The sequence below is a fragment of the Hydra viridissima genome, unplaced genomic scaffold (assembly GCF_058129835.1).
Source record: "Hydra viridissima isolate aposymbiotic clone 2 unplaced genomic scaffold, HvirCarnegie_v1 scaffold_1, whole genome shotgun sequence".
NCBI classification, from domain to species: domain Eukaryota; kingdom Metazoa; phylum Cnidaria; class Hydrozoa; order Anthoathecata; family Hydridae; genus Hydra; species Hydra viridissima.
In genome coordinates, this window is record NW_028324300.1 from 34,805,923 (window position 1) to 34,819,721 (window position 13,799).

The window sequence follows — 13,799 nt, forward strand, 5'->3', positions numbered from 1 at the left end:
TTAGATACAACAACAAAAACTTCTTTTTCAGTTGCAAAATGAAAAAAACATTGATAAGCAAACAAGTTCAAAGAGATCATCGCTCAAATACATTTTGAATATCAAAATTTCTTAGCTTTTGTTTTTCACGAACTTTTGTTTTAACGAACAATTGTTTTAATGAACTATTGTTTTAATGAACTATTGTTTTAACGAACAATTGTTTTAATGAACTATTGTTTTAACGAACAATTGTTTTAATGAACTATTGTTTTAATGAACTATTGTTTAACACAAACGTTTGTTTTAACACGAACTTTTGTTTTTACAAGTTTTCGATTTGAAAATAGCTTTTTCCATTTCATAAAATGACGAATAGTCTTTCGGAAATAAAAACCTAATTTAATTCGTTTTATTCGTATATATTAATCATAATAAAAACTATTACATAATCATTAAACGCGAAATTAGAATCAAGTAGAATTTTTCAATACTAAAATCCAAATTTCTTAAAATTCCTATTTGAATAAATTTAAAAAACGCAAAAAAACAATGTATATGCAGATATTTACAAGTAAACAAATATGACAAAATATAAGTATTAAAGTATAATACGAAAGTAGGACAGTTTAAGTTTCAACATTTCAAAACGTTCGATAAAAAATATCATTATTCTCACAGTCCGCCTTGTTTTTGATGATATTCATAATCGTCAACGGGAGGACAAGAGCAAACGAGATGCGAATCACCGTGCACATCATCAACTCGTCCGACAGAAGGCCAGAATTTCGATCGCAAAGACCAAGGCTAAAAATTAAAACACGTTGTTTAGGCTACATACACATCACGCACACACAGCCCCAAATAAAAATTAAAACTAGGTAAAACTGTTTACAAATGAGTTGTAAACTTACAGCAGGAAAAGCCGCTGTTTTACGTGAGTAAGGTTTGTTCCAAATCTCTTCAGCTAATACCGATTGTGTGTGAGGAGCATTCTAACGAAAGCATAATAATAAAGCTCTTAAGTTTTAAAGAAAAAAAAAAAAAAAAAAAAAAAACCTTAAGAATGATGACGAAAACAATCAAAATTAAAGTTACAAACTCTTTTTCTACGAGTATAAAATATTTCTCTAAAGTTTTCTGAGCAGTTTAAAAACGAACCTTGAGTGGATTATTCAAACGATCCATACGACCTTCTTCAATTTCACGAATTTCTTGTCTGATATCTTTAAAGAAAGAGAGAAAAAAAATCCATTGAATAGTTTTCAGTGGCATGTTCAAGTCTCAAAAGAAAATTCTGATTGACTGATTGCGTCCACACCCACACGCAAATAAATTGGCAATTTATGGCGATGATTGGTTAAAAATAAAAAACACTCACATATAAGAGCATCACACAATCTATCAAGCTCAGCTTTATTTTCACTTTCTGTAGGTTCAATCATTAGAGCGGTACTAATAGGCCACGCCATTGTAGGAGAATGAAACCCTGAACGTAAAAGAGGTGTTTGATATTTGTTTAAACAAAATAAAATAAAAAATAGAAGAGAGAAGTGAATATTTGTTATTCCTAGTTAACTTTCGTTAATCTGCGTCTGACAGATGGGATTACCAAAGCCATTTTTTTGTCCATGTAAAATAATTTACGTAATATTATCTATGAAACATTATTGGTTACCATAATCTTGCAGCCGCTTAGCTATATCAATTACTTCAACATCAGCACTATGTCGAAATGCTCTGCAATCAACAATGAACTCATGAGCACAGTGACCTAAATTGTAAACATTAATCCATAAGAAATTGGCAAATATGTCTACGTTTTAACTAATTTAATGCAGCATAGGTTTTATCTTGAAAGTAGCTAAAATTGATTTGCTCAGCCAATATATTGGCTTCTTATTTACATTTGTTTTAATAAAATTTGAAAAAAGAATTTTTGAAGAGCTTGTTACTCGTGTTTATTTAGTAAGTTGAAATTTTTAAACCTTTTTAAGTAAACCCCCCACCCCCACCCCCACCCCCACCCGCTAATAAATTATATAAGAAAAATGTGTCTTGTCAAAATTTACAAACCATGTTAAAAAAATTAAGAACCATGTTTTTTCTTACCATGTTTCCCATGGAAACGTAATTCATAATGATCTTCAAGTCTTTTCATCATGTAGTTGGCATTCAAGATGGCCATCTGAAATAAAAAAAATGATATTCCTTATTAATGATCAAAGGAAAAACAAAAAAACAAAACATTTCTCATATTTAAAAATATTGATAAGTCAGATTGAGTAATTTATTATAAAACACAGTAGAACAAAGAACAGTTTGGAAATAAGGTCATATTTATTTGTGAAAAGTGCCTTTTAGAATTCTTTTTTAAAAAAACCACAATCACCTTGTTAATTTTCTAATTTCTAAAGACCAAAAAGTCATAAAACAAAATATTTAAAAAAAAAAAAAATTTCACCTGTGTTGCTTTTTTCAATCCACTTACTCCCATCATTTTAATATAGGCCCAAGGAATGGTTAAAATACCCGCAGAACCATATGGTGCTGCTGATATTGTACCAAAAGGTTTAGCATTTGTAGAATCAGTACCTTCAGGGGGTACAACAGGATGTGAAGGGAGGAAAGGAACCAAGTGCTTTTTGCTGTAAAATTAAACATTCAATAGAAGAATAAATACATAAAAACATCCTAAAATACATCTAAATGTACTTACACACAAATAGGACCCACTCCTGGACCACCACCTCCGTGAGGTATACAGAAAGTTTTATGTAAATTTAAATGACAGACATCTGCCCCAAAGTCTCCAGGACGGCACAAACCAACCTGCATTTAATTTTACTATATGAAACTATTTTTAAGTTTAATTTTAACAAAATTTGATACCAATATGATAAAATATGATAAGATTAAATACAAATATAATCTAATTATTGAGGAAGTGTATGCAAAACACAATAAAATACAAATAACACAATTTTATGATGAACCTAATAACATTTATAAATTTATTTTAGAGCCATAATATAGTCACAGAAGGAAAGATAAACCTGTTATAAAAACCAAAGCTACCTGTGCATTCATGTTTGCACCATCAAGGTATACTTGACCACCATGTTTATGGACCATCTCACAAATTTCACTGTAAAAAAAAATCAGTTACTCATATTGCGCTATATCAAGTAGCAAACATGCAAGTTTTAGAATTAACTTGATTTAACTTAAATCTTTTTAATACTAAAAATTCATCTCTTTAACATACCTAAAGTCCCTTCTTACCCCAATAAATATTATTAACATGATCCTTCTTACACCAATAAATATTATTGCTAATCTTACATAATATCTTCCTCAAAAACACCACTTGTTGAAGGATATGTTATCATGATGGCGCCAAGACTTGATGAATTCTTCTCTACCTAACAAAAACAGATGATGCTCTGTTAAAACCTGATTACATTTCCACTTCAAGTGCAAAACTTTAGCAATTCTCAATTTTCATTTTAAGTGCAAAAAAAAAAAAGAAAAGCTTTGGTTCTTTTTAAAAAAAATTATGTTGAAAATTTTTCCAAGCAACAACTATATCATTTTGGATGACAGGTATAATTTATTTAATTTGCTGTAGGCAAGAAATTATATTTTATACACATCATTTGTTCAAATGGATTAGCAACTGTTACTTAATAATCACTAATTTAGATTATCATTTAGATTACAGATTATCATTTCTCTAAATGAACATTATATACAACCAGAAGTAGTAACCTGCTGCAACATTAAAATTTATTTTTTTGTAAGACAAACAACATATTTAAAAAAGATAGTAGCATATGCTACCAAGAAAAACAGCAAAATAACAAAAATGAGCATTTTTGTAAGTTCTTGATTTTTTTAAAAAATAAATTCTTTACTTTTATATATAAAACACTTGCATTTTACTTGCTTTAAATTTCTTTTAGCACAGTTTTTGTTTTTTATGCAGTTTGTTTGAAAAAAAAAATACCACCTTGCTTTTTAAATCAATCATGTCAATTCCACCCATCTTATCTGAATCTACAGCTACTATTTTGAAACCGGCCATTGCAGCACTAGCAGGATTGGTCCCATGAGCAGATTTAGGAATAATGCATACCTAAGAAATAGTATATATAATTATTTCTTTCACCTTATAACTATTATATTTAAAACCTGAAAATAATAAAGCAAAGTAATTACATTTCTATGAGCCTGGTTATTATTTTGAAGATATGCGCGAATCACCATGAGCCCAGCATACTCCCCTTGTGCTCCACTAAAATAAGTAAATTCTGACAAATAATTTTAACTGTTTAAACCAAATTTCTTGTGATTTTACAATCATGAAGAAGGGAAAATGTAAAAAAGATACACGTACCTATTTGGCTGAAGAGATGTTGCATCAAAGCCAGTTATTTCAGCAAGATCTTTTTCTAAGTCTGAAAACAATTGATAGTAACCAGCTGCTTGATATTTTGGAACAAAGGGATGCAAGTTTGAAAACTCGGGCCATGTTATTGCCTAAAAACACACAAATGGCATTTAACTAAAACCTTTAATAAAATATTTTTTAAAATATAACTAACTTAGTTTCTAATCCTTTGGGATTCCAATTAATCTTTTTACAATAGCTTATTTTTTTACCTATTTTGTATATTTCTAGTAGACAAAATTTAAAAAACTGACCATCATTTCTGTTGTACCATTTAACTTCATTGTGCAGGAACCCTAAAAGATGTCATTAAAGTGAACTTAATGTAACAGATACATTTAAAACTATTTTGGCAAAAAAAACGAAAAAAAAAAACGAAAAAAACACTGGCTTTCTATATAATTACCAAAGGAATCATTGCATGAACAAGTGATAGATCTTTATTTTCTAACATCTTCATGTATCGCACAATTTTTGTTTCACTTTGATAACTAAAAAGGAATAAATTACTCATAATTATGATAAGTTTATTTCTAAATAAGTTTAATATTATATAATATAATATTCTAAATAAATTTAATTCTATCATTTTATATGAATTTTAATCCATTAAAAAAACATTAATTTTTGTCATGCAGAAATGGTGTGTGATAGAATGAGGAGACAAGAATAGATTACAGGAACCATGTTGCAATAATAATCATATAGTTCCACATGAAAGAGATGTTTACAATTTGAGTATAAGTGTTGAGTTCTATTCTTACTAATCAGCCAAACTATATATGAAATATCTCAAAATATTTAAATTTATTAAATGATAAAATACAGTGATAACTATTTGCAATTTGAAAGTCTTTGACTTCCCATTGCAAAGAACTTCCTATTGAAAAAAGTGTTCTATGACAATTCAACAAAGATTACAGACATTATAGTAACAGCCAACATAAAATGACTTTGATGATCTGATATGAACATAAGTTAATAAGAGCTGTTCAAAAAAAAAACTTTTCAAATGTTTAAAGAGAAAAATGTTTACCTATTAAAGACAGGGTGCTTCATAAAGGAAGATGTTCTTTTCAGCTTGCTTTTAAGAATACTTTGATGCAGGGGATCACTCATGCCTTTAGCAACATCAGCCTGGACAACACATAAAACTAAAATATGGTGCTAGTTACACTTCTAAAATATCATAACTACTCTAAATGTTTTAGTTCAAATTTATTTACAAAGAGCATTAAATGTGATCTGCATAAATAATATTATTTATAACAATGTTTATACATTTTTAATAGTAATTTCAATTTTGAGATTCAATTTTTTAAAAGAAAATCTGAGAAATAATATACTGTTTCAAAATACTTTTAAATTATCAGCTACAAATAAATTTTAAAATTGCAAAAAGCTACAAATACTATAAATACAAAAGGGTACTTTTACACTTACAGATTTTTCACCTGCATTAAATACCCAAAGTAGATCATCTAAGTCTTTTTCTCTGATAGTTTCATCCATGGATATTCCAAGCTACTCAAAAAAAATAAATTTTTTTGGCAAAATGATTACATAGATTTCTAGAAAAATATTAGTTATTTGCCTCTCATCTATTTTGACTTTATCATAAAACTTTTACATAATTTACACAATTTGTTTTAAAAATTTCCATGACATCAATTCTTTACTCCAACTATCCTGCTGTTCATTGTCTAGCAGTCCATCTTTTGAATTAATGTCCTTATCACTAGGCTATTATGGTTTGTGAAAATGGCAATCTCATCACAGTAATAGCAAACTTTGAATTTTTTTGCATTTAAAATTTTTAGAAACTAAATGTAAACAGCAATCTGTGATATGACCTTAACATTTCTCAGACCCCTTTTTATTCTAAATGTCCTTCCTTCTTCCTCTAAAATTTAGCAAACATGCTTCCCAAAAATTCTTACCTTAATCTCCTAACTTCAAAGATTAATCTCCTAACTTCAAAGTATAAAAAAATGTATTACTTTATAAGAAACACAGAACATTAAAACTTACAGATGCAGCATCACTAAAAACTCTCAAATTTATCTCTTTTTGATTAGCTCTTTGTAAAACAGCCTTGATATCCTTCACATTGATGACCTGCACATTTGAAAGAAATCTTCTTAAAAATTTATTTTATAACTGGTTCTTTATTTGGCTTTCTAACAGTAGTCATTGCAAAACCAGTTTTAAAAAACGAGTTATGGAAAACGAGTTATAAAATTTAGAAAGAATCAAAATTGTATGGTATTTAAAAAGAATTTAAAATATTTTGGACCAAAAAAATCTACTACGCCACAGGGTACATTTGCCTTTGTTCCTGTAAGAAGATCCAACATAGTATACCTTAATTGTGTCAAAAAACTGTCCAGGAGCAAGTGTATATCCTGCTTTTTTTAAACCTGGAAAAAAGTAAAAAAAAAACAAACAAATTTTGAGTTTAAAAAAAAAAGAAAAGAAAAAAGAAAAAAAATGTCTTAGTAAAAACTTGATAAAATACCTTCAGACAGAATTAAAGCAGCATTGTGTACACGTGTTGCAATTTTCTCTAAGCCAGTTGGACCATGATATATCCCAAACATAACTGACATATTAGCAAGAAGAGCCTGGGCTGTGCAGATATTACTTGTGGCTTTGTCACGACGAATGTGCTGCTCTCGTGTTTGTAAAGCCAAGCGATAACATGGATTGCCATGAGAATCCCTTTAATGAAAGTTTTTTAAAAACAGATTCAGAGTTTAAGGTTGAATGCTTAATTTTTCCTCATACAAAGTCAGGACTTATAACATGTTAGCAACAATATGTAAACTGACTCATTTAGAAAGCTGTCTCTGTGCTCTGCAAAAGCCAATTTAAAGTTTATTTATAGATTTCAAATAAAGAGTCTTGCAATATGTTCTTTTTCCTTTATAAATTTTACAAATCACTCAGATACAACCATTTTAAAGGTTTCATCAGAGTGATATAAAACACTTTAAAATAATGACAAAGCAATATTTAGCAAAACCACTTTTAAAAAATGACAAGATAACGTCTAGCAACTAAAATGAAGAAATGTTCAAACCAAAATTATCTTACACAGGCCATGCAAAAGATTTCTGCACAGAAGTTAGTGTAGACTGTTTAGTTAGTCCTGTGTAGGCTGTGTGTTAAAATTCTTTATAAGAAGAGAAGTTTTATGTTTAGCGATGAGCTATTAAATTTTGAACTTTAAGTGTGTTTTTAATTGTACAGCAAATTAAGATTCCAAACAAGAGAATTGCACTGATACCATTTTCCAAAATTCTACAGTTTTTAATCTACTGAATTTATGTGTTTCAAACTACTTCTAAAACTAAATGTATAGTTCATATGAAATACATAACCAAGCTACAGATGGACTGCCACAATTTAAGGAACAAGACTCACTTGTAATCAACTTAGTCTCTGAAGATGATGCATGAGAAAAAAGTACTTATCATTGCTGGAGAGTTTTAATATACAACTTGATGGCATGTAAAAAGTTTAATACAAAATTTGATTGGATGGCATGTAAAAAGTTTTATTTAAAACTTAAAAAAATTTTAGATGGTGAAATGAAAAAAGCAAAACTCGAAACGCTGTTATGAGAAATGGAATAACTAGAAATGGTAGAACGATAAAAACCAGAAATATTATGCCTATGCCATTTGGAAAATTTGTTGCATTTCTTTGTAACTAAACTGTGTAGCCTGTGTAAGATGACTTTAATTTAACTAAAAGTATAAAAACACAGCTACTTACTTTGAAATCCCAACAACTCTTCCTGGTAACATTCTCTTGAATTTATCTGACACAGCAAAAAATGCAGCATGGGGACCACCATAACCTGCAAAGCATTGAATTCAAACACTTCTATACAATTAAAAAAAAAATTAGGATGAATTTTTGGTGTCATGCAGTCTCATCATTCTGATAAGAGTAAATTTGAAAAATATGAAATGGATTCTTGCTCTAGCAGCTTTCACTGGTAGTAAACATCTAACAAACATCTAGTTAAATAAAAGATAAAACTTCTTTAATTTCCATTTAAAGGAACAAGGGTCAAATTAACACACAATCATCAATCTAATACACTCCTTAAGATATTATTCTAATATGTTGACATCATGTAATGTTATCTTAATATCAACAAAAAGATAATACCCTAATATAAAACAATATATTAGCCCCGGCAGTTTAATCAAACTATCACAATCAGTTGTGGAGAGAAGAACTTACCAAGTGGCACACCAAACCGTTGACTACTTCCAAGAGCAACATCACAGCCAAACTCTCCAGGTGGTTTTAACAAAGTCAATGCAAGTAAGTCTGTTGCACAGCATGCTAAAGCCTTAAAATGAATTTAAAATAAAATTTTTAAAATACTAAAATAAAAAAATAAAAACTTTGCTTCCTTAGTAATAATAAAAATTGATACAGACATAACTTACAAAAATAACATACAAACTGTAACTTACCTTTCCCTCATGAGCTTTTTTTACTAATTCCTCAAAAGAATTTACTTTTCCATTTGTATCAGGGTATTGGAAAAGAACACCGGCAACATCCTCTTTTAAAAAATCAAAGCTTTCATAATTTCCAACAACTACTGTCATTCCCTCACCAATTGTACTGTTTAAAAAAAGTTGTAAAATTTTTAGTAAAATAATGCTGGATAATTTCTAGAGCAGAAAATTTTGAGACAAAATTTTTAGTTAATATTATTTTATAAAATTTTGTGGCAAACTAATTGTATGAGTGGTAAAGCCAGAATATTTTACCTTGCTCTTGTTTGAACAACTGCAATTGTTTGTGGATGGCAGTTTTCATCAACAAAGAACTTCTTTTTTTTTGTGTGTCTGAAAAAGAAATTATACAATATATTGCAAAAAAAAAAAAAAAAAAAAAAAAAAAGAAACTGGGTAAGAAACACTTACATAAGGGTTAAGTGTCACTGAATAAAAAAAAAATACAGCATGATGTTCATTAATATGATACATACTTTCCCTGAGTTAAGTTATACTTTACAAAAGAATTTTGTAAAGTATAACTTAACTTAAGTGTAATTTTCAGAGTATTTACCTGAAAGCAAGACTTAATGCCTCTGCTGCTGCGGTGCCCTCATCTAAAAGTGATGAATTAGCAAACTCAAGGGCTGTCAAATCACTTATCATTGTTTGAAAATTAAGCAAGGATTCTAGACGCCCTTGTGATATTTCTGGTTGGTATGGTGTGTATTGAGTTGTCCTGAAAACAAAAATTACTTTTATTTACATTTTAAAAAATGTTTAAAGAGAAAAGTTTGTTTGAAAAAAATAAAATTGGATGAAAAAATATGAAACCATAATAATACCAGTCATACCAAAATGTCAAAAATGTAAATTAATGCTAAGAAGATGTAATAAAACTTGCCACAACTATGGTTATTAAAATAAATAAGAAACAAAAACTTTTAAAGAACTGTTTAGCTTGTTTTAGCTTCTTTTTTTATTTTAGTGATGATATATACTAAACTTTTTATACTCTTTGTGTCAGATTTTTAATTGTAACATTTGAAATGTAATTAACAAAACATTCTCTCTTTTTTTCCCTTTAAAACTACATTTTAGACTATTAAAACTGTTGCGACACAAAACTCTAAAAACTTCTTTATTTCATTTTTGATATCCCAGTTTTTTAACTTTCTGATATTAAACTTTCGGAAAAGTTTAATGTCAGAGATTTAAAAAATTTTATAAGAAAAACAGAGGGTAAATGATATGCAAATATATCTAAAGTAAAAATTCTATTACTATGATACAAATTGTGGAAGATGATACAAATGGTGGTACTTCTCTCAATATTAAAAAATGACAAAAGAAAAAGAAAACTATTAAAAAGTACCTACCACCCAGGATTTTCTAAAAGGTTTCTGAGTATTGGAGTGGGAACGTTAGTGTTATAGTATCCCATCCCAATGTAAGAGCGCCATACCATGTTTTGTTGACCAAATTGCCGCAAATGGGTAAGACATTCTGCCTCAGCTAAGAAACAGAACTGAGAAAATTACTAAAATGTTCTTCGCAGCAAATGATTTTGAAAAATAGGTTCAATTTGTACAAATTGAATTTGCTCTTGTATAGCATGCTTTTACACAGTATCTATTGACTATATTAATAGTATATAATGTATATTTGTCTAACAACAACTTTTAGACCTAATACTTTAAACTTTTAGAACAAAAGGTTTCATTTTCATATATTCTTTAAAATACACATAAATTTTGTATGAGTAGTTAAAACTGAAAACAAACAAGAGATTGTAACCATAAATTGCAGAAGTTGCTTCAATAATTTGATTACAACTTATTTTTGTAACCAGCAAAGAATTGTTATACATTTGAAGTGTTAGGCTCTTATAACCTTAAATTTTAGGATATTTAAAGTTATGAGGTTAAATTTTTACTTCAAATACTGTGTAAAAACTAATGCTAGTATATATTATGCAAATATGTGCTATGTATAACCAGATTCTGAAAATCATACTTTTTGGAGTTTCCAAATTGAGTTCACCATTTAATCTAATGTTTCTTGGTATAGTTCTGTCAATCAACTCAGATATATTCTAAATAAACATGCATATAAAAATATCATTGTTTAAAATTTTATTCTTTTGTTCTAAGATATTTAGGATACATATACAGCTTAAAAAAAAATTAAAACTTAAAATTCACTGGCATTCTGATTGCCTTTTAATGTATGTCCAATAGATGACCTGCAATACTAACCTTTAAATTCAAAAATTCAATCATCTCAGCTCTTTCTTCTTTTCTTGGTCCCAGATGACGTTCTGCAAATGCATCCTGAGGTGGTACAATATGTTTAATACTGAAATCTGATAAAAACCTCACATATGAACTACTTGTAAAACTTGGAGTTAAATTGTTGCGACACAATATGAACCTTCTTGCAGGATGATTTACAATTCTGTTGTTTAAGAAGACTTCAGGTCTTATCCGAGTTATCCATCTTCTAGTCGACATTTTTTAGTTAAATGCACTTGAAATATCATGTGAATGTTAAATATAAATAGATTTTGAAACTCAAGAAGGGGTATTTACCTAATGACTATCTATCTAAACCCTGTCCAAGTACTTTTACTAACCATAAGAAAAACTGGGGGCTGATTTAGTTTTGGTTTATTTTTGATTTATCAAACTAGTATAACAAATTAGTTACAAAACAAAACTTGCTGACTAAAAATATTGAAGGCAGAATTATTTTATATTATTGAATAGAGAGTATTATTAAGGATTTTATGGCACGTATTCTTAAAACATTTTAAAATCTTTGTAAAGTCAAACAAAAAAAACCACACAAGTTGTTTCTTATTTCAAAAAAATAAAATTTAATCACTAAATTTAAAAATATTTTAAGCAGGCTCCTTGTAAGAAAGTAGAGTGTTAAATTTTAAGCATTTATTAAAAAAGAAATAGATGAAACTTTATAACTTTTCCTTTAAGAAATATTATTCTTAAAAAAAAAACAACTGTAAAATTAGAATCATCAATTGAACAAAAATAGTACAATAAGAAATGTGAACAAGCTAAAAAAGTTGAATCCAGTGCAATAGTTCAAATTTAGCGTGATCTACTTAGTAAATACTTTGCTTATTCAACTATTTTTTTTTAAATATGTGCTCTGTTCCTTTTATTTCGTTTATGACAATCTATAATTTCAAACATTTTTGACAGAGAAAAGAGCTATTGCAGACAAAGGTCATCTGGTGATTCAATGACAGAGCTCAATGGGACTCTCTTTTTTTTTGAAAGTTTGTGAATATTAACAATTTTCCATGCATCTATAAGTCTTTTTAGAAATACAGTAGTTTCTTTAAGATTGCTTTGATCTATTTTAGAATGTGCTCATAATGCCGAAACACACACAACACACAAACATTTTTCTGCTCAACAGATTTCAGAAAGACTTAAGCAGCATTTAAGTGTGAAATAAGCACAATTGTTTTATTTTCTAAACAGTAAAGTTTCTTAAGGTCTTCCATCTTGGAATTAAATTATCATTATCGTTGTCCATAAACTGTAATTCTTGAGTTTTTTTAGAAATCCAATTATTTTTAATGCTTTTCCAAATATGAACATAATCATAAAGTTAAAAAAATGTTAATTTAATCTTCAACAGATTCAAAGAGAGAGAAAAACTTTACATTGACTTTATCATTATTACATAGAACTGCAACAGTTACCATTTGCATTGGAAATTGATTTAACTATGGAATTAATTACTTCATACTGAATGTCTGAGTTAAGACTTCATCTTAAAATCATAAAAATTATAAAATTGGGTCCACCAGAAAGACACTAATATTGCTTTTGTTAATTCATCATTATTTAATTATAAAACTTTTGATGTCAATTTTTGTGGAACATTAACACTAGGAAGTTAATAATTTGTCTAATTTGCTTATAGAAAGCTCTCAAAACAGAAAAATATTCAAAAGCACAAACAGTGTCTGAAGAATACATTGTACCACAAATACTTGAGATTTTTAATAAAAGCTAAACTTTCAACATGAATTTGTTTTCTTCTAGATAGTTTGATATTAGTTAAATATTTTATGGCCTCAGTCAAAGCGGACCATTTTTTAAAATAGTTGCATGGCTTTTCCACAAACTTGTTACATGGCATAAGCATTCACAATGATATCTCATATTTTAAATTAAAGAAAGATTTAGTATATACCTATGAAAAAAAACAAAGACAAAAAAAATTACTGAGATTTTCTAAAAAGAAATTCTATGATAAAAATTTAAAGTAAACTGATCTTATTTTAGTAGACGACAGTATAATTGAGTTGATTGAAAGCAAATTTTTAAAATCTTTTGGTGTTTTTTTTATAATTAATAACCAAATTATTGTAATGCACTGATTTCATGGCTAAAAAAAGCTTCAAATTTTTCAGCTTGTACATTTCTTGCACTTGAAGTTGCTGAAACTGTAACCCTTGATTTTTGTGGTGCATTGGTACAAGGCTGGGTTTAGCCCTATGAAAAATAGAAAGTGGAGAGGAAAATCTTCTTTACCATGAACAATTATTTTTCTGAAATTTAAAGGCCAATACTCAGAATATATAACAGTAAATTTACTATCAAAAATAATACTTCTTGGAATAGCAAATAGCCACTTTCTATGCTCCTCTGGATCTTTAGGTAATCTGTAAGCAGCGCATAATTAGTAGAACAATTTGTAACACAAGACTTCATAGGCATAATCAGTTCAGACTCAGAAAAAAAAAATGTTTTTTAAAGAAAATGTTTTGTATGTGGTATATAGTATGAAGAACTTTTCTGAAC

At 28.4% G+C, this 13,799-nt stretch overlaps 1 protein-coding gene across 1 annotated transcript; it reads right to left on the reverse strand.

Moving 5' to 3' along the window:
- Positions 1–385: 385 nt before the first annotated feature.
- LOC145192187 (glycine dehydrogenase (decarboxylating), mitochondrial-like) lies at positions 386–13,799 on the reverse strand. Its single transcript, XM_090088239.1, has 28 exons — positions 11,217–13,799; positions 10,975–11,053; positions 10,338–10,473; positions 9,533–9,697; positions 9,232–9,309; positions 8,929–9,082; positions 8,690–8,801; positions 8,213–8,297; positions 6,951–7,153; positions 6,797–6,852; positions 6,464–6,550; positions 5,876–5,956; positions 5,469–5,569; positions 4,839–4,923; positions 4,687–4,728; positions 4,379–4,521; positions 4,201–4,276; positions 3,992–4,117; positions 3,325–3,404; positions 3,058–3,127; positions 2,699–2,811; positions 2,444–2,627; positions 2,092–2,167; positions 1,658–1,753; positions 1,361–1,468; positions 1,141–1,205; positions 894–974; positions 386–786 (listed from the first exon to the last, which is right to left on the reverse strand). The coding sequence occupies exons 1-28, from the start codon at positions 11,469–11,471 to the stop codon at positions 655–657; spliced, it is 3,069 nt and encodes a 1,022-aa protein (XP_089944365.1). The 5' UTR covers positions 11,472–13,799; the 3' UTR covers positions 386–654.